Source organism: Nicotiana sylvestris, chromosome 9 (assembly GCF_000393655.2).
Source record: "Nicotiana sylvestris chromosome 9, ASM39365v2, whole genome shotgun sequence".
Lineage (NCBI taxonomy): Eukaryota > Viridiplantae > Streptophyta > Magnoliopsida > Solanales > Solanaceae > Nicotiana > Nicotiana sylvestris.
The window spans coordinates 136,649,608-136,671,408 of record NC_091065.1 but is presented as its reverse complement, the minus strand read 5'-3'; the positions used below and the strand labels follow the sequence as shown (position 1 = coordinate 136,671,408).

The 21,801-nt window shown below is 33.6% G+C and overlaps 1 protein-coding gene across 5 annotated transcripts; it reads left to right on the top strand.

The window, feature by feature from the left end:
• The first annotated feature begins 6,664 nt into the window (after positions 1-6,664).
• On the top strand, positions 6,665-17,809 carry LOC104219992 (pentatricopeptide repeat-containing protein At3g48810). Of its 5 annotated transcripts, XM_070156743.1 has the most exons (3): positions 6,665-9,018; positions 9,215-9,355; positions 17,560-17,809. In XM_070156743.1, exon 1 carries the CDS (start codon positions 6,929-6,931, stop codon positions 8,894-8,896), a length of 1,968 nt encoding a protein of 655 aa, XP_070012844.1. In that variant the 5' UTR covers positions 6,665-6,928; the 3' UTR covers positions 8,897-9,018; positions 9,215-9,355; positions 17,560-17,809. The 5 variants fall into 5 exon arrangements, with proteins under 5 accessions (XP_070012844.1, XP_009769065.1, XP_009769067.1 ...); XM_009770763.2 differs by lacking the exon at positions 17,560-17,809 and having other exon boundaries at positions 9,215-9,624; XM_009770765.2 differs by lacking the exon at positions 17,560-17,809 and having other exon boundaries at positions 9,212-9,624.
• The last annotated feature ends 3,992 nt before the right edge of the window (positions 17,810-21,801 follow it).

Here is a 21,801-nt window from a genome sequence, read left to right as displayed (position 1 = left end):
CCTTTGTTATCGGCTACTCTGTCTTTGGGATTCATTCAACCTCAGTCACATATTTGTATCCGGTGCCAACTGTTTGCTGACTCACATCCCACGTATCTTTTATTTTACGTGTCATTTCGTCATTCGCCCAACTTTCACTAACCAATTTTACCCATACAAATAGTCTAGTGAGCATGCAAGTGGTCATTGCAATTAGAACTGCAACTCCACTAATAACCTAGTTTGATTTTCCCGTTGTCCTATTAACTTTGATGTGAAAAGTCATAAAATCATTTAGATGACCTTCGATCCAATATCAACTTGTCCAAGCTCCGAAATGACTTGGCATCTAAAGTCGGATGGTCAGTCCATCAGTTGCTAGATTAGGGTTCTGGCTCTTTTGCACTACACTTTCTCTATATTTCTTCAAGTAGACATTTGAATGAGTGACACTTGTGCAATACAAATTTTAAAAGTTAAGATTATATTAGGTTAAACAAATTTTAAAAGTTAAGATTATATTAATTTAACAAGCATCTACTTAATAACTGTTGTTAAGAGAATAGGTTCTGGAAAATGACTTGCCAATCTATATTATATTAAAAGGAGAGTAGTTTATCATAGGAAAAAGAGTCAAACTTATTTAAATTTCAGATGAGAAAGTTTTTTATATTATACTTAGAAAAGTCATAATATATGTCCACATAACTCAAGTCTAATAGTTAAAATCAAAAACTAAAAAAATTGAACAATAAAAATAAATTAGAGATAATGTAAGGACATTTATAAATCATAATTTTAGAAAATAAAATAAAATAAATATACAATACTTAAAAAAAATTCGAGCAATGTTTTTAAAACAAAATAAATATTTAGTTCATAATTAAAAAAATTATATATTTATCTTATATTATTGAAAAAAAGTAGTTGATAATGATATTAAATAAATTTATAAGTTAATGAAAAGCCACATAAAATGTAATAAGACTATATATTACATTAAAAAAATAGCAAAATTATGTTAAATTATTAGAAATTTACTATTATAAATTAAAAGAAAAGACTATTTGAATTTGAGATTAGAAAGTTCTTAAAACTATGATGTGAATGCTCAAATTATGGATAATACCACGAAATTGAAGTCTTACTTATGAAAAATAAAATAATAATAATAAAAATTAAAATTTTTAAATGACAAAATAAATTTCTATTATAAGTATTTTTACAAATATTAAATTTATATCTTAAAACTAAAAAAGAAAGAAAATTTATGTAAAGAAATAAAATGACAGTGAAAATATTATTACAACATTTAGATATGTTCAAACAATTACGAAAATATTTTTCTATGATTAATATCTGAATCAACTACAGTTAGTTTGAGTTTGAATGCATAGCATAAATTTTTAAAAATGCGGTCCATTTTAGAAAATAGAATGATAAGAATTATTTGAATTTGAGATGAGATTATTTTTTGGTTTTTAAAATATTATGTAAAGAACTAAAATGACAGAAAAAATATTACTACAATATTTAGAAATAATGTGTTCAAACAATTAAGAAATTTTTTTCTATGATTAAATAAAATTTTAAAAATAAAAAATAAATTCTAATATTAGTAATCTTACTAATGAAAATTAAAAATTAAATTGTATCTTATAGCTAAAAAAGGAAGAAAATTTAACTGCATCTAATACAAAATTAATTATAAGAGAACTCAATACATTTGGAACATGATAATCAAATAACTTATGTATTAATATTTTAGACTAATTAAAAGTTACAATTTAAAACAAAATATGATATTATTTGGCTCTAGGTAAAATATTAATATAAAAACTAATTAACATTTGTAATAGGAAGAGAATGTACATAAAAAAAATAGAGGTAATGTGAGGATACTTATACTTTAAATTAATTTAAAAATAGATAAAATAAAATAATTAGTTATATTTAAAAATATTACTGATAAATTTAAATGATTAAAATATTATGAATAAGAGGATAAAAGCATAAAAATATACCAAATTTCAAGAATAAAATATTTATTTTTATTAAATTCTATTAAAAGGATAAAAAGTAAGACATTAATTTAATTATAAGCTAATAAACAAATTATATGATAGTATAATAATATTAAATATTAAATAATACAATAACTATAAGAAAAGAACAAAAAAAAAGAATTTATGTAAAAGTGATGTGATGAATAAGATATATATGACTTCTAGATAAAAATAAAGTGATAATAAGAATTTTGTTAAGATAATATGATCTAATGTGCTCAAACAAGATAGATCACAATATGGCATGTTTAGTATTCTTTAATATCGACAGTGGAACGAAATACAAGTACCAAAATCAAGGGGTTAGGTTGCTACAAATATATATATTAAAAAGATTGGTTGTTCAGTACGAGATTTGAACAATAATTTCATATCATGTTTCATAATTAAATTTTCATGTTATATAATTTTTATCTGAGAGGTTTATATTTTAAGGTTATTTGTACATGATTCAAACAACTTACATCGCAATTCGAAATAATTTGTCCGCGCATCGCGCGGGTACTGATACTAGTTTCGGTTAAAAAAAATACCAACTGCCACCAATTTGGAGCTCACTAATATAATGACCCCACGTGTGGGATTATACTGGGTTGTTGTTGTTGTTGTTGTTGTTGTAATATAATGATTTCCGTTAAAAAAATTCTATGTCAAAATATAAAATTATCTTAGTGAAATAAGTTAATTTAATGTAGGCCTTTTGTGAAAAAGGAAGATTAAAGCTATTTCAAAATTTCTAGAAAAAAATTAAAATGTAAAACACGGCAAGGAAACATGATATAATCACACTTTATGTAACTTTTTTGCTGTTTAATGCAATGTTTGTCTTTCATGACCGAAAAAAAAAAATATCACACTTTCTATCGTCTGGAGCAAAATGCTATTTTTGAAAATTACAAAATGGGGATAGTTCTAACCTAGGACAATCTTGTACTAACACGTTACAAAAAGGATTTTTTTTATTATAGATAACATTAGGATAATATTTACCTCATTTAGCTATATTTTTCTATTTAAAAAAGTAACCAATTTTTTGATAAAAATATTTACAAATTCGATCAAAAGCTATAATTAATATATATATAACTTGAATATAATTTTTTTTTTTCAGAATCAGGTCAAAAGCTACAACTAATATACAAATTATATACAACTAATATATAATTTTTTGTATAGAATTGCGTGAAAAAACCTAGAATTTACATATAACTTATATACAATTTGCATATAATTATATTAGTTGTATTTTGTATGTCATTTATACACCCGACATACAAAATATATACAATTATTTATATCTTCTTATTTGAGTTTCAATATGAAATTCCAACAAAAATCAACGCGAATCTTTTTTTTAAAATTGAGATATAGATTACAAAAAATATTCTAAATTATTTGCAACAACACTCAACTCAAACAAATAACAACTTTACAAAATTCAATTTTCGAATTCAAAACTTCAAAACATTTTGATGACCGTCAATATAATTTAAACTCATGTCTTCACGTTTCATCATTCCCTAGTCGTGATCAATTATTGACAACATTGACATACAAGCAGCTACCTCTAACCAACAAAAAGTAAAAGAAGATAAAACTAGTTGCAAACTGAATGCACAAAAAAAAATCAAAAAGAACTTAATTAAAAATCCATATCACCCGCTTGAATCGCTCTGTCAGCTTAAATTCTCAACAAATACGATCAAAGAACTGCAATCAGAAACCCAAAAATCAAAAACAAATAAAAGCTGAAACAAATAAACTACTAATGAAGAAAAGCAATGATACGAAGATAGAGAGTACTTGTAGTTGGAGAGAGAGAGGGGGAGGGGGAGAAATAGAAAAGAATAAAGTCTAAAATGGGTAAGACTAGAATCTAATATATATTTTGTTATATAGTAATAAATATATAAACTAATGTAATAAAATGACAATCTCTCTAAAAGAGATAAATAAATTGATAATATAGTATTGATAGGAGCAATGTTTTAAAAGGCGGGAGCGTGAGGCGGGGCATTTTAACTCTAACGAGGCGAGGCATAAGCCCTGAGACATGGGGCGTAAGTCTCACGGATCTTTAAATTTTACTAATTTCAAGAATTTTAAGATAGTATAAAATAAAAAATAATTATAAAAATTACGTTAAAATCACAAAACTATAATAAATAATTTATTTAAAATATTTATAAATTATAATTCAACTACGAGTAATACGAAAAGTATGACATATATCATAATATGCAAATTAGGTGCAACGTTGTTACAACTCAAACATCAAAAGTTATATATTCGATGCGAAATCTTATATGTCTCTTAAGGAGTAATGAATCTTGAAAGAATTTCAATATTATAATTTGATATTTTATTAAAAATACTTCTTTTATTTAATATACTTTCTATTTGAAAGAGAATTTATATAAAAAAACATAATTCACAATTTAAATATGATTCTCTAGCTTCATTTATTTTTAAGTTTCAACAAGTTAATAAGTGTAACATAATTCACCATACTATACCATGATACCTAATTATTTGTAAATAGTTACAAGCTAATACCGAGCTATTAAATTAATAAGTATTGTATCTCGTAAACGTGAAAAAAATAATATTTTAAAAAATAATTATAAAAATAAATTATGGATTATTATACAATAAAGACATAACAAAAGTTAATAAATAAAATACTTTTAAATAAATGATTTATTTCAAATTTACTATCATAGCAGTTTTAGTGGATAACATGCAATAATTTTTATTTTAATTATGACATAAAATATTCTCAACTTAATGATTTATGATTAAGAAAAAAGTAATTTTGAATAGTTAACGATTTATTAAGAAAATTTGAGGATTTACAAGGTTAGATGCACACAATTGCATAAAGTTCTATTAGGTGAGCTCAGTACGTCATGCGTTGGGCATGTCCGGGGCGTAAGCCTCGGCGTCCGAGGCATAAGTCTCACAGAACTAAGCCCCACACAAAAGCCAGGAACGTTTTACGAGTGCTCCGTTTCAGGGCGAGCTCCGGGCGAGTCCCAATTCTGCCTTTTAAAACTAGAGGTGTTTAACGGGCAGGCTGAGACGGGATGTATACAAAAAAAATCAACCCGTACGGTTATCGTTCCGGGCTGTTAGTGGGTTGTATTTTTGTAGTTTTATTGGGCACGTACGAGTTCGAGCTTAAATGGGCCGGATCGAGCTTTTTTTTTATATAAATTTTGTTTTTCTCATTCAATGTTATTCATACTTAAATATTTGCAAACTTTGAAGAATTAAATTGTAATTTATCAATTATTAGGGGTGGGAGGGCTATTTTCTTAATGGGGGAGGCCGAAATGGCCATTTGTGCAAAATCTGGCCATTGCCCAACGGTCATTTTTGAATTTGACCGTTGGCAACAGTCCACAAAATTAAAAAAAAAATAAAAAAATGTGAGGATAACGGGCTGAACCGGGCTGCAGCCCGTTAACGGGCTAGCGGGCTTAGCGGGTTTTGGTGCACCGGTATCCAAAATTTGTTCGTCTAAAATTCGCTCCCCGTCCAATCCGTCCCAGCCCGCCCTAATATACTACAGTAACAGGCTGAACCGGGGTGAAACGGGTTGAAAATGGATCAGCCCGGCCCGATTAACTAGTATGTTTAAAACAAAGGATAGAGGTAAAAGTTGCTTACAAAATCCATATGCCTAATCCCATCATTGGGGTCAAAAAATAAAGGCCGTTTCTGGGGCATTTGCATCTATATCCGCTTTTTGTGTCACGTTTTAACTTGTGCCTGCTTTGCAAAAAAAAATTGCAAGCGTACCCGCTTTTTCGCATAACTTCAGCATATGGGACTGAAGTAGCAAAGGCAATCACGCAAAACTTTAGCATTCTAGTAGCCGGGCCTGAAGTTCAGCTCTAGAGCTGAAATTTTTGTTTTGTAATTGGCGAAGTTTTTGTTTGTAACTGGTTTTAACCTATTTACACCATGAGTGTAATTCTCCCCTTCTTCATAGGTATTTGTTTCTTTCACTTTTTCGATAGTTAAGAAGACATACTATTGGATATCTGTGGGTGCATTGTCTACAGCTCCTAACATCTTGTGAGACTTGAGAGAAAATGAGTCTTGTGGTGGTTGTGTTATCGTATCCAATTCCAGGATTGCTACTATAAGCTCTTGAAGCCATGTAATAGTGGCTAAGGTGTTGATTTGCTTCAAGTAATAGATCAATGATCTGTCCAGGGGAAATTATGATATAATCAGTTTTAAATGGCTTTAAATAGGCAGCATCTTATCTTACTACTGTAATTTGATGATTTGCCACAGAGAAGAACATTGATTATTCATTACAGTGTTCACCATTCGAAGCAAATAAGTCTTGTCATAGTCAACTGTTAACTTGTAATTTTGTAATTGGTCAAACATATGGAATGGTGGTAGTATTAAAGAATTAATCATAGTGCCTTTCAGTTGTTAATAGAAGAAGAAGAAGAAGAAAACGAAGTAAGAGAATGAGGAGGAGAAATGGGCTGGAGTTGTTTAAAAACTGGATATATGTTAAAAAAAAAAATTAAAAATGGGTATAGATTTCTGGGTCTGCATTGGGCCAATCGGTTCTCACCCTTATTTAGGCCTTAGCATATTCGGGTTCCGACTCTTAACGGACGGTCCGGCATTCCCCTAACTGCTGGAAAACGTGAAAATCAGTAATTTGATCTTAATTTCTTTTTCTCTACCGAAAAACTCAGTATCAATTTCTTCTTCTTTAAATTACTCTCCTGATTATGTTGTGCTTTTGATAACCTGATTTGAGTCACTCGGATTCTTTTTCAATACCCAGTTGCCCTACTTTGGTTTCTTCTTGCATTTAATATTGATAAAAAATTGTGTTTGATTGTACTATGTACTTGAAAGAAGGATGTTCATTGCTGTTAAAAGTCCACAAAAAGTCCGTTCCTTTAATCCTCACTGTTGATAAACTTAATGGTAAAATCCCAGTTGAGCTCAAGGAATCTGATGTGTTGAAGAGACTGAAATATGAAGAAAATATTTCCACTGCTTTGGAGTATTTCAAATGGGTTGCCAATTCAACATCTTTCAAGCACACCCCTTTAACATATAAAATAATGATGGAAAAACTCGGGCAGCACAAGGAGATGGATAGTGTTCAGTACCTTTTACAACAGATGAAATTGGAGGGTATTAGTTGTTCCGAGCATATATTTATCAATGTGATCGATTCGTATAGGAGAGCAAATGCGCCAGAGCAAGCGTTAAAGACTTTCTATAGGATACAGGATTTTGGGTGTAAGCCTACGGTCAGGATATATAACCATCTCTTGGATGCATTGCTCAGCGAGAATAGGTTTCACATGATTAATCCTATTTACAGTAACATGAAGAAAGATGGTGTTGTTCCCAATGTGTATACCTATAACATTCTTCTGAAAGCATTGTGCAAGAACGATAGGATTGACGGCGCTCAGAAGTTACTTGTGGAAATGTCAAACAGGGGGTGCTCTCCTGATGAAGTGAGCTATACAACAATTGTTTCTTCCTTGTGTAAGCTTGGTAAAGTAAAAGAAGCTAGAGAAGTAGCGATGAGATTTACTCCTTCTGCTCCTATTTATAATGCTCTAATAAATGGGCTTTGTAAGATATATAGTACAAAGGAGGCAGTTGATTTGTTGGATGAGATGGCTGACAAGGGGGTTGATCCTAATGTCATCACGTACACCACGATTTTAAATGCATTTGCTGACCAAGGAGATATTGGTCTTTCTTTTGCCATGTTGAGCAAGATGTTTGTTAGTGGCTGTTCTCCAAATGTTCACTCATTTACTTGTTTGATTAAGGGAATTTCATTGAGGGGCAAATGGCATGAAGCTCTTTACGTGTGGGATGGTATGATCAAAGAGGGAATTTCGCCCAAAGTTGTAGCATATAATGCACTTCTCCATGGTCTGTGTTTGGCTGGTAATATGAATATGGCTCTGTCTGTTTGTAATGCGATGGAGAGAAGTGATTGCCATCCTAATTCGACAACCTACAGCACCCTCATTAATGGCTTTGCTAAATCTGGAGATGTGATTAAAGCATCTGAGATATGGAATAGGATGATAACTCTTGGTTGTCGTCCAAATGTTGTGGTATATACATGTATGGTTGATGTACTCTGCAAAAATTTCATGTTTGAACAAGCTTATAGTCTTCTAGATAACATGATAATAGAAGATATCCCACCAAATACCATTACTTTTAATAAATTTATTAAAGGTTTGTGTTTTAGTGGTAGAGTTGAATGGGCAATGGTGCTATATAATCAAATGGAAAGATTTGGCTGCTCAGGTAATACTGCCACATATAATGAGTTGTTGGATGGCTTATTCAAATGTAACAACCTTACGGTAGCACTTGAACTTGTTAGGGAGATGGAGGAAAACGATATTGAGTTTAATTTAGTTACATACAACACTATAGCATCTGGTCTCTGCCATATGGGGATGCTTGAGGAAGCTGAAGAAGTTGTGGCAAAAATGCTGGTTAGGGGAATTAAGCCTGATGTTCTCACGTTCAACATACTTATGAATGCATACTGTAAGGGTGGTAAAGTTGAATCTGGAAAACAACTTCTGAATGCTATGAGTCCAGTGGGCTTGCGTCCAGATTTCATATCCTATACTTGTCTGATAGATGGACTGTGCAGTTGGATTGGTTTGGAAGCGGCAATCGGTTGCCTTCAAAGGATGATAAATGATGGCATTCCACCCAAGATATCTACGTGGAATGTTCTAGTCCGTCATTTGTTTAGCAAGATGGGTTATGGAAGTGCACTAGAGCATCTAGAGAGTATATTGGCAGCAGATTGAAGATTGGAATGATTGCACATAAAAGCTTTACTGTGGATATAAAAGCAGTGGTTGCGGTTTAATCATGGAGGGTCCATCTTCGGAAACTGCATTGATGAAGTGGCATGCATTATGCTCTGCAGGTATCTTTTAGTGATTGGTCCCTCTGCTTCCTAATCCTCTTGCTGGAAAGGGTGCGTTTCTGGTGTTGTAGTTATTTGCTTTTTCTTCTAACTTGCTTCTTATTATATGGAGCCTGGTATATCCTGCTGTTGCACTTCATTATTTTGATACTGATAGTAAAATTGTTTATATCCATTCAATATCGGTTGGAAGAAGTTTCATGAGAAACCCCTACCAAGGATATCTCTTTGGGGCATCTCAAGGAGTGCAGCGCAGAACCGGGAGCCAGACACATGAATTTTTGCAAGAGGCCATTATGCATAGAGTGACAAGGGGTGATTTGCTGTAAACGATCATGTAAGCCAAAATCTCATATACAACTTCATCACTGGCATTGGCTTATTCAGTAACATTACTTGTTTTTTATCTTTTGACCTCTTTTCCTGTCTGGAATGCATCTTTCACGGGATACGTGTCTTGCAATTCTGTCCTTAATTGGATAAAGCTTGAAATTGCTGGTGGTACACGATTCCAACTTGTGCCTAATCAGTGATTTGGATAGAACGGAAACACAAGATGTTTTGAAGAGAAGCAAAAATCAGTCCAGACGATTAAGTTAGATTGAGGATGTGTTTGGACTTTGGTATGTTATGTTTTCCCATGTTTGGTTTGCTTAAATGTTTTGGAAAATATTTTTCTTGTTAATTTATTTTTCTCCAATTGGAGGAAAATGTTTTCCCTATCAAGAGAAGGGAAACCATTTTCCAAAACTCTTTTTCAACCTTCCCCACCATATTCTCCATCCCCACCAACCCACCCCCCACACACCCACCTACTCACCCTACTCCTACCCCCCCCACGCACCCCCTTACCCCCACCCCCACCCTAAATAAAAATATTATTAATAGTACTTTCTTTTCATGTTATAGATAGAATTTTTTTTTTCATTTCAACAAATGAGTATTTTCTTTTCATGATATAAAAAAATAATTTTTTTATTTTAACAAAAAAGTATATTCTTTTCATGAAGTAGAAAAAGCATTTTCTTATTTTAATAATATGAGTACTTTATTTTCATGCTGTAGAAAGAATACTTTCTTTTTCAACCAAAAAAAGAGTATATTCTTTTTAATTATGAAGCACAATTTTCAACGTTATTTTTGTGTAAAACAATAAAGCAGTACATTAGTTCATTTGAGTTTGTGTGACTTTTTAGAAGAATAATTTAATTCTTGAAAAAAAAAAGTCCTGAAAACGTTGGGTTATTGGGGGGGGGGGGGTAAGGAAACATGAGAACTTGGGGAACGGGAAGTGAGGAGAGTAACATAAAAAAATATTTTCTACTCTCTGATCAAACACTAGAAAATATTTTCCGAAAAAAATTTTCTACTCACCAACCAAACAAGGAAAAATAAGTGATAAAATCACTCATTTTTCATGAAAATATTTTCTAGGAAAACATTTTCCTTCGTACCAAAACACACCCTGAATCTTAGTTATTTCACTTTTGATGTGAAAAGGAATATGTAAATGAGGTAGAAATTTTACTCTTTCATCGAGTCCCTCTAGGATTAGAAGAGGGCTATGATTTTGGCTTTTTCTTTTCTTTTTTTTTCTGCTCACTTGTTCAGAAACTCCGGCACTGCTTTTGTGCTTATCATGAATACAATTATTACCATTTCAAAAAGAAAAAAGTATACAATAATTTTCTCTGCAAGTGGATTTACAGCATGTTTGGCCAAGCTTTTGGGAGGTTAAAAGTATATTCTTCCTCCAAAAAAGTCCTTTTTAAAAAAATTAACCTATTTGGCCAAGACGGAGAAGTACTTTTGGCCAGCAGCAGAAGCAGTTTTTCTGCTTTTGGGAAGAAGAAAAAAATTCTAGCTTCTTCCAAGAAGCAGAAGCAGAAATTTAATTTATTCAAGACATTAACTATCCTCACCATAAATTTATATTTTTCAAATTATTCCTTACTAATTTAAGTTTTTTTCTTTTCTTTTTGTTTCTAGTTTTTATCATTCTTTTAAAATTAAAGATATCATATATATGAATATATTGTAACTTTCCAAATTCTTGTTTGACTTTTTTTGTTTTTGATTTTTTTATTTGTGTCATGTCTTGTTACTTTCCAAATTATCTTCTTTTTTTCACACGAAAGCAAATTATCTACATCCTTCTTTGGATTATCAATTCTCTTCTTACAAATAATCATTTATAATTTCTGCTGTTATAGGCTATTACTTCCCGAATCATTAAAATAGTTAGCAAATCCAATTTGTGAAAATTACCTACAAATAGGTAACAAATTTATAATTGCATCGCATAATCTATATATTATTTTTTTTTAAAAATGCCTCCACATTAAGCCAAGTGACAGTCTCACCATAGGTCACTTTGCAATTTGGGAGAAAGTTAGTTAGGTTAGGTAATAATAATTAGTTTATTTTTTAATTTGAATTTTTAAAAAATTAAATATGCACTATGTGTTGTTAATAATTAGTTACTCTTTTTTATCTTTAATTTAAACATACTTAACTATTTTTTTACGAAAATAATAATTTTTTATATATATTTAAAATTATTTCTATTTTACGCTCAATGCCATCTTTCAAGTTTGACATTCGGAATCATCTTGTTACAGCTACCATGGCTATACATAATTTCATCTGATGACATTGTTCTACCGATAAGGAATTAAACTATTATGTTAATGAAAACATTGCTGTAGAGATTGAGGAAGGAGATGGGCCTTTTGGTATTCCTTTAGAAATGCAAGGCAAGTCTTCTACTAATGAGGTGTTGTGTGATAGAATTAGAGATGAAATTATTGAGAAATATTATCATGTGTGAGTGACTTTTCTTATTATTTCATGGTGGATTATCAATATATAGTAATTTGTTTAGGAGATGGAGAATATAACTAACCGCCCGGTTGTTTTAAGTTCTAGAACCCCATTTCCGTATTTGATTCTTTGCATAGGTTGCTTTGACGTTTATGACTTGTGGGGATAGATGGTTCGGTTTTCGAAGGGTTCGGGAGTGATTTGGGACAATATAGTTGCTAACTAGAGGCATAAATTGGAAGTGTTGACCAAAGTCAACATTATGGGTAAACAACATCGGATTGCTAATTTGAAGATTCTAATAGGTTTCGTATGATGATTTTGGATTTGTACGTATGTTCTTGGGGCTCGGGTGGCCCACACTAATAGTTGAAAGTTGGATTTTGAACTTAAGAAAGTTTGAGATGTTTGATTCTTGGTTTGAATGTTGTTTATAGTGTTTTAAGCATTTGAAGTTTGTATATGGTATACGAACTTGTTAGGGGGATTAGACGGTCCTGGGAGGTTCAGATGAGTTTTAGGGTGGTTTCGAATCATTTTGAGTTAAGTTTGGATGGCTGGTTTGCTGGTGCACAGCAGTTCATCACGATCTCGGAGCTATGTCTCGTGATTGCATAGAAGGGATTTGGGGGCTAGGGCCAAAATATATATTCTTATTAGTTGTATTCTTCTTTCCATCCATTCCCTGTCTAACATAGTAGACATGTTTCTCAATGTAGCTTAACTACATTTTTATATGAAGTGCTATCAATAGTAAACATGTTGATCACTGAGTAGAAGCATGATAAATTAGTCTTATAGGAGTAACGTTTTTCACCAAAAACCAATTAACATCTCTGTAAATGAAGCACATAGTTGAATTCTCTCGAATTAAGTGGTAAAGCTATAAAAATATTTTTGTGTCACTAAGTCATGAGCGTCTAAAACTATGAACTAAGAAATATAAATTATCTAACTGTCCAAAATAAGAGATGACAAAAGGAGAACAAGGTCCTGCGGACGCTGGCAACTACCTTGCAATCTCCACAAATAGCCGGCCTGAAATCAACGATCGCTGCGCTCTAACACACTTGGATCTGCACATAAAGTGCAGGGTGTAGTATTCAATAGTAACAGAAATAACTAAGGAACTGAGCAGTAGTGACGAGCTAAGTAAAACAGTCCAATTATTTATTTTCATAATTTTTTAAAAAATAAACATGAATAAACAGGTAAATTCCATAACTCTGTAATTACCACAAAGAAATTTAATAGATAAATGCAGCAACAACAAAAGTAAATGCAATTTTACAGCAATGTCACTCCATCACTCATCACTCGCACTCAACACTCAATACACTCAACACTTTGCGCTCACTGGGGGTGTGTACAGACTCCGGAGGGGCTCCCAAAGCCCAAGCGCTAAGCACGGACAACTCACGTGCTACCATATCAATACCTGGATCCGCACGATCAACTCACGTGCTACGCAGACAACTCACGCGCTATGGTATCAATACCTGGATCCGCACGGTCAACTCACGTGCTACGCGGACAACTCATGCGCTATGGTATCAATATCCTCACAACTAGGCCCTCGGCCTCACTCAGTCATGTACTTCACTAGCCTCACCATCATCAACAAATAAGGGAATACAGCCCACATCAAGTATCACAACATATTAGCAAATAATAGAGACTGAGGTAAACATGTACAATAATTTCTACGACTGAGTACAAATAATGTGAGCTTGAATAAAGCCTAAGCATGATTTCTAACATGAAGGCAGACAAGTTCAACAACAAGTAACTACGTAAACACAGATGATGGCCATAAGGCCTCACGAGACGGACCAAGTCTCAATCCCTCAGGGCATACACCCACACGCTCGTCACCTAGCATGAGTATCACCTCCAAACATTCACATAATATCATATTCTCCGGGTTTATACCCTCAAAGCCAGAGTTAAAACTGTTACTTACCTCAACAGCATAAAATTCTACTTCGAGATGCCCTCGTCTTTGGGCTCGGTCTCCAAAATCTCCGAATCTAACCATAATCAGATTAATACCATCAACATGTGCTAAAGAATCAAATTCCACAATAAAAACTATAAAATATGCCAAAAATTCGAAATCGGCCAAAATTCGAAATCGGCCAAAATTCGGCCCTCGGGCCCACGTTTCGAAATCAGGCAAAAATGGCAGAATAATAATCCTCGTTCTCTCCCGAGTCTAACCATATAAAATTCGTCAAAATCGGACTCCGTTTGGTCCCTTAAAACTCAAACTCTAACTCCCTCAATTTCACTTTGAAATCATAAATCAAATCCCACAAACGATGATGTATTCATGAAATATAACCAAAATCGAGTAGAGAACACTTACCTCAATCCATATAGTGAAAATCGCCTCCAAAATCACCCAAATCCGAGCTCCCCAACTCAAAATATGACCGAATGAACAAACCCTAATTTTATATATTTTTCTGCCAGCTATTCTACCTCGTTTCTTGTGTCAAACGATCTCGAAACTTACTTTTTATGCCTCCAATGGATTATCGGTGAAATTCTAGTCAAGTTAGGCTTTTGAATCACTCAATTTGACCTTATAATGAATGAGATATATTGGTTTCAATATTTGCAAATAGTGAAGATTTTTAAATACGCCGTCAGTGGCAATTTCGTAATTACTCTGAAAAATCTGCCAACCTATTTCGTAGTAAAATGACCATAAAATTCACATACGATGTCCACATTCGACGATTCTTTTTGCTACGGGTCCGTAATTACGATACGGATCTAATGCTTCAATCAAAAAAGAAATTGGAGCTCATTTATTCAATATGATATCATTTATGCTTGAAGAAACGGCGTCGAAACATAAGAAAAACGAGCGCAACACAACCCAAACCTATCTGAAACTCACTCGAGGCCCTCGGAACCTCAACCAATAATTCCAACAAGTCATATATCACTACCTGAACTTAGTTGAACCTCCCGAACACCCAAACCAACACCAAAACTAATGCTGCACTGTGGGCCGGTCCCGCGGTCTTAACGGGCCTGGTGGGCCGGTCCCGGTGGGCCGGTCCTGGTGGTCTCTTTAAGCCCGTGGCGGGCTGGTCTTGTTTGGTAAGCCCACGAGCCCGGGACCGTTTAGCCCGGGACCAGCTGGCGGGCTTGGTCCGGGCCCAGGGGCCTAACAACTATAATTTAATTTTTTTTTTTTTTAAAAAAAAACAGCCCAACGGCCATATTTAAAAAGTAGCCGTTTGGGGCTTTTTTTGACCGTTTGGTATTTTAGAAAATGGTCATTTGGCCCCCAAACTTTATTTTAACCCCAAACTTTATATAATAACACTTTTCCCCATTTCTCAACTATAAATACCCCCTCATTCTTTCATTTTTATTCACCAATTCATCAATATCTCTCAATCTCTCTCAATCTCTCTACTACAATTTCTTAATCTATTGTTGAAATTTCGTGAAAAATTGTGAAGTTGTTGAATTGAAGTTTTCAAGTGTTCAACGATTTTCAATTTTCAAGAAGTTGTTCGGCAATCCGGTAAACTCGTTTCAACTCTTACGTTTTAAGAATATATTTTTGTGTGGCTTAGATTGCATAATTATAATTAATATGGCATTTTCTTTGAAAAAATGTTTGGTAAAGGAAAAGATAAAACCGGTGAAAGTAGTGGCCAACCAACTACCCTTCCCCCGGCTCCCCGACCTAGAAAAGATAAGCAAGTTGAAAGTAGTCGTCAACCTAGACGTCCTCCTCCTTCTTTAATTCTTGATAGTGATCACCCTTGTTTTCAATTTACCGATAGTGAATTTTACCATAATGTTGCACCAGGTGAAAGATTAGATGATGAAATTATGAATGCTCTTTATCCTAATGAAACCATCTTAGAAAATATTGAGGAAAATGAGGATGATGATGAAACCCAAGCACCGGATTTAGATGATACACCTACTAGTCCTCTTAATAACCCAACTGATGCACCGGTCGACCCACCTGTAGAAACTCCTACTTTTAATAGAGAACCTGCTAAACGCCTAGAAACATCATTAGTTTGGAATTTTTTTACTCAAGTAAGAGAACAAAATAAGGCTAAGTGTAAAACTTGTGGGAAATTAATGGTGCATAAATATACTGGAGACCGTAGCGGCACGGGTAGTTTGACTAGGCACATAAAAACACACCCTAGAGATAAGGCTAGATTTTTTCAAATGAAAGCGCAACTAGAGGGGACAAGTGTAGATTCTGCGGTTAACCCTAGTACAGGTTCAAATCTAGTTCAACCAGGAATTAACACTGTCACCGGAGGTATTTTATATTACGATCCAAATAGAGATCGTGAAGAATTAGCAAAGATGATTACTGTTATGTGCTTACCTTATACTTTTGCTTCTAATCCTAATTGGGTTCATTATATTAGAAGAGTTTTTAATCCTACTTATAAAGGTTGGCCTCGCGCAACAGTTAAGAGTGATATTTATAAATTCAAACATGAATATGAACAATATTTGCGGTATTTATTTACTCATATACCTAATCGGATTTCTATTACTACTGATATTGGTAGAAGTGGTAATGATTGTGATTATCTAACTGTTACAAGTCATTGGATAGATGAGGAATGGATAATGCAAAAACGCATAATTGCATATAGAATAATTAATTCGCGTCACACAGGTAAGTTTATAGCTAACACTGTTGCAGATATTTGTAGATATTTTTGCTTTAGCGATAAAATAATGGCAATTTCTATGGATAATGCTTCTAGTAACACTAGTGCTATAGGCATGCTTACAACAACACTAAATCCTGCATTTACTAATATTTTCCATGTTAGATGTATTTGTCATATTTATCATTTAATTGTCGGTGATGGTATGCGAATTTTAAACATAGAAATTGAAAAGGTTAGAATGGCTCTTAATTGGCTTTTTTATTCAAACCGTAGAAGTAGACTTAGAGAGTATTTTAAAAAATGTGATGAATATGGCCTTAGAGAAAGAAAGGTTCCTAAACCTTGCCCGACTAGATGGAATTGTATGTACGAAAGTTTAGTAGTTGCCTATGAATATAGAAACCCAATTAATGCAACGTTTAATTCTCGGGTAGGTGGTGAGGATGATGATGAAATGCTTACTACTCAAGATTGGACGAATGTTAAAATTCTTTTAGATTTTTTAGAACATTTTCAAATTGCTACAAATGCATTTTCTGGGCAATATTATCCTACTATTTCAAACTGTTTAGTTTATATTGCAGCACTATCTGATTTGTTTGTTGAATTTGGTGAGGGTGGGGACATTTATGAACTTGCTATAAATGAAATGAAACAAAAGTTTAAAAAATATTTTTTTCCTATCCCTCCTATTTATGGTCTTGCTGCAATGCTAAATCCTACAATGAAATTGGGAGGTCCTCATTTTTGGTATTCAAATATTTATAAGGCTTTAGATCTTTCAAATGAGGAAATTGCTACACTTGCAGATGCAAAAGCTTCAATTAAAATTAATGCTCAAACAGTTTATAATGCTTATCAACTTGCCTTAGAGCATGCTAGGCCAACTATTCCAACCCCTACTTCGTCTAGCTCACAATCGTCTAAAAGAGTTGCGGGCTTAAAAGCTCTTAAATCTTGGACGGAGTTCAGGGGTTCTCAAGGTGATAATTATGATGAAACTTCACATCTAAATGAGCTTCAAGTTTATTTGTCTCAGGGACTTGAAAAGGAGAATCCAGACGGCTCTTTTGATCTTTTGGAATGGTGGAAGGCAAGGGAAAAATATTTTCCGGTTCTTGCAAGGATGGCTCGGGATATTTTATCAATTCAAGCTTCAACTGTTGCATCAGAGAGCGCTTTCAGTCAAGCAAGACTGCAAATAGGTGATCATAGAGCGTCTATGAGGGATAGCTTGGAAAAATCAGTACTGTTTAGAGATTGGATCCGCTCGGAAAGAAGAAACTTTGGAATTGCAGAAGCACAACCGGCGATAGATGAAGCTTATGAAGAAATGATAGCGGAACTTGCGGAGGATTCGGCTTCGCCCGGAAGTGGTGATGAACAAGCTTCTTTTCCACCACCACCAACGCAACCTCCTCCGAACCTTGAAGGATTTATGAGATTTGTTAGAGATAATACATAGACTAATATGTAACTTGTATTTTGGCACATCTTCCTTAGTTTTTTTTCCTTCTAATGGTGGTATTAGTACCTTGTTGTGCTCATTCCATTGGGGGAAGGATGACTAAGAAAGATATGCCATTTTTGGTAATAAAATTTATTGCTTCTACCCTTGAATATCTTTTCGCAATATTTCTTTGTCTTTACTTAGAATTATTTATAAGCTACAATATATACATAAGATACAATATATATACTACAAGAAAATATATAAGAGAATATATATACATAAGATACAATATATATACTACAAGAAAATATATTAGAGAATATATATACATAAGATACAATATATATACTACAAGACAATATATTATGCGAATATATATACATAAGATACAATATATATATACTACAAGAAAATATATTATGCGAATATATATACATAAGATACAATATATATACTACAAGAAAATATATAAGCTACAATATATACATAAGATACAATATATATACTACAAGAAAATATATAAGAGAATATATATACATAAGATACAATATATATACTACAAGAAAATATATTAGAGAATATATATATATAAGATACAATATATATACTACAAGACAATATATTATGCGAATATATATATATAAGATACAATATATATATTACAAGAAAATATATAAGAGAATATATATACTTAAGATACAATATATATACTACAAGAAAATATATAAGAGAATATATATACATAAGATACAATATATATACTACAAGAAAATATATTAGAGAATATATATACATAAGATACAATATATATACTACAAGACAATATATTATGCGAATATATATACATAAGATACAATATATATACTACAAGAAAATATATAAGAGAATATATATACATAAGATACAATATATATACTACAAGACAATATATTATGCGAATATATATACATAAGATACAATATATATACTACAAGAAAATATATAAGAGAATATATATACATAAGATACAATATATATACTACAAGACAATATATTATGCATGACAATTTAGTGTTTTACTATTGTTTTGTTATTTTCTTTTTCGTCAAGCACTTTAATAATTAGATCTACATATATACTACATATATATTTTTAATATAGCCATGATACTACAAGAAATTGCCTTAAAAAAAAATCCCCCGCTAGGCCCGCGAAGCCCACGAGCCCGGCCCGTTAAGCACAGGACCATGTGGGCTTAGGCCCGTCACGGGGCCGGTTCCACCCATTGAGCCCACGAAGCCCGAGACCGCCAGAGCCCAGGCCCACAAAGCCCGGCCCGTTTGGCCCACGAAGGCCCGGGCCCGACCCAGAATACAGCACTAACCAAAACACCAAATCAACCTCAGATTCAAGCCTAAGAACTTCTAAACTTCCAACTTTCGCCAATTCAAGTCTAATTCTACCACGGACCTCCAAATTATATTCCGGTCACATTCCTAAGTCTAAAATCACCCAACGAAGCTAATCGAATCATAAAAATCCAAATCCGAATTCTTTTGCGCATAAGTCAACTTTCGGTTGACTTTTTAACTCAGCTTTCTAACTAAGAGACTAAGTGTTCATTTTACTCCAAAACTATTCTGAACCCAAACCTACCAACTTGATACAACACAACACAGCTGAACAACACACAAAGAACATAAATAGGGGAAACAGGGCTATAACTCTCAGACCGAACGACCGGGTCGTTACATCCTCCCTCTCTTAAACAAACCTTCGTCCTCGAACGAGTCTAGAAACATACCTGGAGTCTCAAATAGGTGAAACCTTCAGCAATACCTTCTCGTCACATTCAAATCATATGAACTCATCTCGCGGTCACATCATACTCATCACATATCTATCCAGCCACCATTTCTACTAATAGGGACACTGCCGGATATAGGTCCACAAGCACGCGCTCACACAATCAACACCTCAGTGCTTAATCTACAGTCAAAACCCGGCCTCAAGTCCTCCAGATTGACCCAACATCAACACACAGAAATTACATCTCGCACCTCATTCAGGGAATCATAATCCATCGATGCACATATGATATCGAGCGCTCATGTGTGCATACGAATGCGTGGAAGAAATTCAAAGAGTTACACTTCAAGCTGAATTAATACTGCACGATAAGAATTCAAGAATGTGAAATTTTCCTAAAGGTTCTGCAGCCTCTCGAAGATAAGTACAAACGTCTCCATATCGATCCGCAAGACTCTACTAAACCCGCTCATGACTCGTGAGACCTAGATAACCTAGGCTCTGATACCAACTTGTCACGACCCAAAATCTAACCATGTCGTGATGGTGCCTATCGTGTTACAAGGCAAGCCTATTTCCCAAAATATTACTACTAATTTGATTATAAAAATTTAATAAAATATTTTTAATAATTTAATTCCTGATAAACTAAACCAATTCTAAATATAAATAATATAAAATACGGAAATGAGTTACAAACATCGGGGTGTCACTAAGTCATGAGCGTCTAAAACTATGAACTAGGAAATATAAACTATCTAACTGTCCAAAAAAAGAGATGACAAAAGGAGTAACAAGGTCCTGCGGACGCTAGCAGCTACCTTGCAATCTCCACAAATAGCCGGCCTGAAATCAACGATCGTTGTGCTCTAACACACCTGGATCTGCACATAAAGTGCAGGGTGTAGTATGAGTACAACCAACTCAATAGTAACATAAATAACTAAGGAACTGAGCAGTAGTGACGAGCTAAGTAAAACAGTCTAATTATTTATTTTCATAATTTTTAAAAAAATAAACATGAATAAACAGGTAAATTCCATAACTCTGTAAATACCACAAAGAAATTTAACAGATAAATGCAGCAACAGCAAAAGTAAATGCAACTTTACAGCAATGTCACTCCATCACTCAGCACTCAACACTCAATACTCTATGCCACTGGGGTGTGTACAGACTCCGGAGGGGCTCCCAAAGCCCAAGAGCTAAGCACGGACAACTCACGTGCTACCATATCAATACCTGAATCTGCACGGTCAACTCACGTGCTACGTAGACAACTCACGCGCTATAGTATCAATACCTGGATCCGCACGGTCAACTCACGTGCTACGCGAATAACTCACACACTATGGTATCAATATCCTCACAACTAGGCCCTCAGCCTCACTCAGTCATGTACCTCACTAGCCTCACCATCATCAACAAATAAGGGAACACAGCCCACATCAAGTATCACAACATATTAGCAAATAATAGAGACTGAGGTAAACATGTACAATAATTTCTATGAGTGAGTACAAATAATGTGAGCATGAATAAAGCCTAAACATGATCTCTAACACGAAGGCAGACAAGTTCAACAACAAGTAACTATGTAAACACAGATGATGGCCATGAGGCATCACAGCACAGTCCAAGTCTCAATCCCTCGGGGTATACACCCACACACCCATCACCTAGCATGAGTATCACCTCCAAACAATCACATGATATCAAATTCTCCGGGTTTATACCCTCAAAGCCAGAGTTAAAACTGTTACTTACATCAATCCATATGGTGAAAATCGCCTCCAAAATCGCCCAAATCCGAGCTCCCCAACTCAAAATATGACCGAATGAACAAACCCTAATTTTATATATTTTTTGCCAGCTATTCTGCATCGTTTCTCGTGCCAAACGATCTCAAAACTCGCTTTCTATGCCTCCAATGGATTCCTTGTGAAATTCTAGTCAAGTTAGGCTTTTGAATCACTCAATTTGATCTTATAATGAATGAGATATGTTGGTTTCAATATTTGCAAATGGTGCAGATTTTTT